At 37.5% G+C, this 4,392-nt stretch overlaps 1 protein-coding gene across 1 annotated transcript; it reads left to right on the plus strand.

Annotated features, from left to right (window-relative positions):
• The first annotated feature begins 2,847 nt into the window (after positions 1–2,847).
• LOC131168615 (uncharacterized) lies at positions 2,848–3,858 on the plus strand. Its single transcript, XM_058128196.1, has 2 exons — positions 2,848–3,145; positions 3,242–3,858. The coding sequence occupies exons 1-2, from the start codon at positions 2,888–2,890 to the stop codon at positions 3,707–3,709; spliced, it is 726 nt and encodes a 241-aa protein (XP_057984179.1). The 5' UTR covers positions 2,848–2,887; the 3' UTR covers positions 3,710–3,858.
• Positions 3,859–4,392: the final 534 nt, after the last annotated feature.

Below are 4,392 nucleotides of genomic sequence, written 5' to 3' on the forward strand. Positions count from 1 at the left end.
TGAATATACTGGTATTAGGAGATTAACCTAGGGATTAAAATTTAAAAATACCAATTCACCCCCCCTCTTTGGATCACGGTAAAGCTAATAACAAGTCTTTCAAACAACTTCACTGTGCTTTGTATATTAAAATATCCTATTGAGTTTGTTTGATTTAACTTGCTTAGCTTATTTGAAACCCTTATCTGATTTTGTGTTATTCACATGTTGTGTTTCAAGTTTTGCTTGAATATACATTCTAGATTTGAACTGAAAATCTATACTTGATTGAGTGTTTAGCACTAGGCATATTTACATATCATTCATGCTTGCAATATTGATTGAGTTGTATTGGTGCACATATCTGTTTGTCTAGAAGCGTATTTCCATGTACAAACTTTATACACATTGGTTGTATTCCAGGCGCGGGCCTGAAGAGGGAGACTAGCCCTATGGAATAGTCCCGAATTGGCTTAGACCCAGTTAAGAAAGATAGGTGTGCCATCCTGTTAAAGCGTGTTGGTTGAGGTCAACCCCTTGAATTGACCTGATTTTTATAGGTGCTGCTCCACACGTTTAAGTGAGCATTATAGTGGTAATCCTTATGCTGGTGTGGCCAAGGCGGGGACGTAGGCACATTTGGTGGAACCTCGATAACATATCATGCATGTTCTTTACATTTCCACACTTTACCTTTACTGCACGTGTATATTTATTTGTTGATTGCATAGACTGACCCAAGGCTGTATTACACTGTTAATAAAATTAGTTAACCTAGGCGATAAATTTTAAATACCTAATTCACTCCCCTCTCAGGGTTGCACCAAAGCTAACAATTGGTATCAGAGCCTCGTAACTTTGACTTTGACGTTATTTAGTTAAAAGATCATGATGGCTCGTGTTAGTGCACCTTTTTTCATATAAGGGAAGATTGGTCACACACCCACCTGTATTCTATGGTGATAATTATGTTGTAAGGAAATTCAAAATGACTGTGTATGTGAAAGCCTTAAATTGGAAATTTTGGAAAGCCATTGATCGGGGTGATTGTGTGCCTATGAAATCTATTGAGTGTACTGATGTTCCTAAATCTGAGTGTGAACTAAATGATCATGATAGGGACTTAGTACAGGTAAATTTTGATGTCATTAATACTTTACTGCATGCTTTAGATTCTAATGTTTTATGTGAGGTTACGGTTTGTAGTAGTGCTTGAGATGAACTTGAGAGGAGATATGGCGCGTCCACACTAAAGGAAGTCATCTCTCCTCAGTTCCTTCTGCTTTAGTAGATAATTATGAAAGTGATTCATGTTCTAATTTGAATGATGCGTCTGATTGTGAATCATATGATAGTAGTCATAGTGAAAGCATGCCAACTTATGATGAATTGCAACGTGAATATGTTAGGACTCATAAGTTACTTGTTAAATCAAATAAGAAATATTCTATGCTAAAAAACAAGTGTGATGCATGCATTAAAGAATGTGACTTAAAAATTCTTACTAAAAGAGAAAACAATTTGAAAATTAAAAGACTGGAAAGCAAGAATGAATCACTAGAAAAGGAATTAACTGTTTTGAAATCTCAAGGTTCTAATGATAATAAAAAGGACCATTTGATTGCAGATCTTGAAAATAAAGCAAACAATAAGTCTAGAGAACTTATGAAACTTCAGAATGTTTTCAAAGCTCTAGAGAACTTAAAAATTCAAGATCTAGAAACTAAAGATAGGCCTACCATGTTCCAGAAACTAAGCCTACAGCTTTTGAGAGACGGAACCCGAGTTTTCCTTAAACCTAGTTGAGGAGAGAGAAACAAATGGAGAGGAGGGAAAAAGCGGATCAGAGAGTGGGAGAGCTTAGGAAAGAGAGACACACAAGAGAGTGAGGGTGGAGAGAGAGAGAGAGAGAGAGAGAGAGAGAGAGAGAGAGTTTTTAAAGAAAAACATAAGATCCTCCCCACTTAAAGACCCTCAGTCGCCTGAAACCGTCGACAGTTTGGTCTCATACCAAACCAATTTTTTTGTGTTCTTACATAACGGTTCTCTGTTGTCTGAAACCGTCAATGGTTTCCCTAAACTCCCTGAAACTATCGACGGTTTGGTTTTGTACCAAACCAAATTTATCATTTATATTTTTCGGGTCATTACATTGTGGGTCTGTATTCCAGAATGAATGCCTAGAAAGGAGAGGTCTTGGCAATCAGGTTTCAGTAAGCAGTAGCTGGAAATGAGGTTAACATTAGCAGTGGTGGAAGTAGTTGATTGAGCAATGCAACAGCAGCAGCAAGTAATGGTTGAGCAATCCTGTTTGTTGTCTTTGCAGCTTATGTTTTGGCTGCTTTGTCCCTCACTTGGTTTTCTTCTAATTAGATGACTATTTTTGTTTTTTTTTTTTTTACTGTTTGTCTTATTTCTCAAGTCTTTGGCTTGTCGCATATTTCATTAATAAATTCTTATTTGCCTTTCAAATTTTTTTTTTTCACTATATTGCTATTTTACATGATTAGGATGATGAATTATCGGGGCCAATTTCCAACCTCTTTTCTGTTTATATTATATGAGATTTCAAGATTTTATTAATTTGAACAATTATTAAAAACAATCAATATTGGGATCACATAGTGACAAATTTATGTTATACAAGAAGTTTGAACATGGCCAAACTTGTCATCTACAAACAAAAAACAAAAAACCCAAGAAATTAAAAACCTTCTCATCTACCATATGTAGGGGAAGATGACGAAGGATTCTTGTAACGTGGCATAGTACACAAACCACACCACATGTTCTCTTGTCGAAGGTCCCTCCACTTGCTTTCCCATTCATCTGCCTTCACTTATTCTCCTTCCTTTCCCTACCACCACACCCTCCACCACCTTCATTTTGCATATATACACACACACATATGCTTCATCCCCCCCCCCCCCCCCCGGGTCTCTCTCTATCTCTCTCTCTCTCTCTCTCTATGATGGCAGACAACTGCACCTTCTGTCTTATAGCAGCCATGGATCGTCTCTGGTTTCACCATATTATTCTTTTCCAAGAACCCATCTCACTACTCTCCTCCAAACCCCTCAAACTGCCTTCCAAAATCTCAGAATCTCTACAAGAAGAAGATGAAGAAGCAATCTTATCACAGTCGTCCTCTCCTGCAATTCCAGAGGTAACTAAAACATACATTACAATGAAAATATTAAAAACGCTTAATTTCTCTGTAAACAATGATGAAGAACTTTTATTAATTAATTTCTTCATACAGAAGAAAAGACGACGAAGACCCACAAGTTTGAATCTCCCCACAAGAAAAACTCGCTCACTTTCATCTTCGCCATCAGCTGATCAAAGCCACCGACGAAATCTCAGAACGAGAACATTACAGAAAACCATGAGCCTGCAGGAGCTGGAACTGGAAGAAGTAAAAGGGTTCATGGATCTGGGCTTCAAATTCCACAAAGAGCAGCTGAGCCCGAGGATGGCGAGCGTGCTCCCTGGCTTGCTGAGACTTGAAGGCTGCAAAAACACGATCAGCACATCTGATGAGGAAGTTGAGGAAGAGCAAAGGTGTCGAATAGTGAGACCTTACTTGTCTGAAGCATGGCTAATAAAGAGACCCAATTCGCCGTTGCTGAATATGAGGGTGCCCACATCTTCTTCGAGTGCAGATATGAAGAGACATCTCAGGTGCTGGGCAAGAACTGTGGCCTCTGTTGTTCTACAGGAATCCTGAAAGTGAAACACCATCACTATTTGGTCATGGCTGAAGAAGCTAAAAAGCAGAGACATGTACAATACGTAGATAATAAAAATAATAAGTTTTTGAAAGATCTACTCACAAATTCTTGAAATTTTAATAAATTTTACTTCCTAATATTCAAATTTGGAGACCTATTTGATCAATGTTTTACATTTTCATATTTAGCTTGTTTTATGATCTTGTTCAGAAATCTCACCAAAGCTAAAATTGTTGCATTTAAATTTTAGGTAGTGAAGTGTAATTTGGTGAAATTGTAGCTACTTTTATAATTTATCTATTTTTTTAAAAAAATTTAAAGTAGTAATAATAAAAAGGCCGGCTGCAATGTTTTATATTATGAGAAAAGGAAAAAAACAAGAAATTCATTTAACGGCGTTGCAATTTAAATTTAACTTACATATATACCCGAGTTTCGGTTGCATTATAATGGTCTTTCTCGAAATTACTAAATTGAGCTGTGCAAGCATGCAGAGAAGATAAAGGTAAGTAGGTTAATTAACATGCAGAGAGGAAAAGAGGGACAAGGGCACATGGGTTTGGGTGATGGGCTGCCCTACCATCCGTGGAGCGTCGGGTAGACGACTCTTCAGGAGTTGCAATTAATAATGTACTGTAGATTTTAGAGCATCAGGTGGCCATGGCAGCCTAGTGACAGT

This window comes from Malania oleifera, chromosome 11 (genome assembly GCF_029873635.1).
Source record: "Malania oleifera isolate guangnan ecotype guangnan chromosome 11, ASM2987363v1, whole genome shotgun sequence".
Lineage (NCBI taxonomy): Eukaryota > Viridiplantae > Streptophyta > Magnoliopsida > Santalales > Ximeniaceae > Malania > Malania oleifera.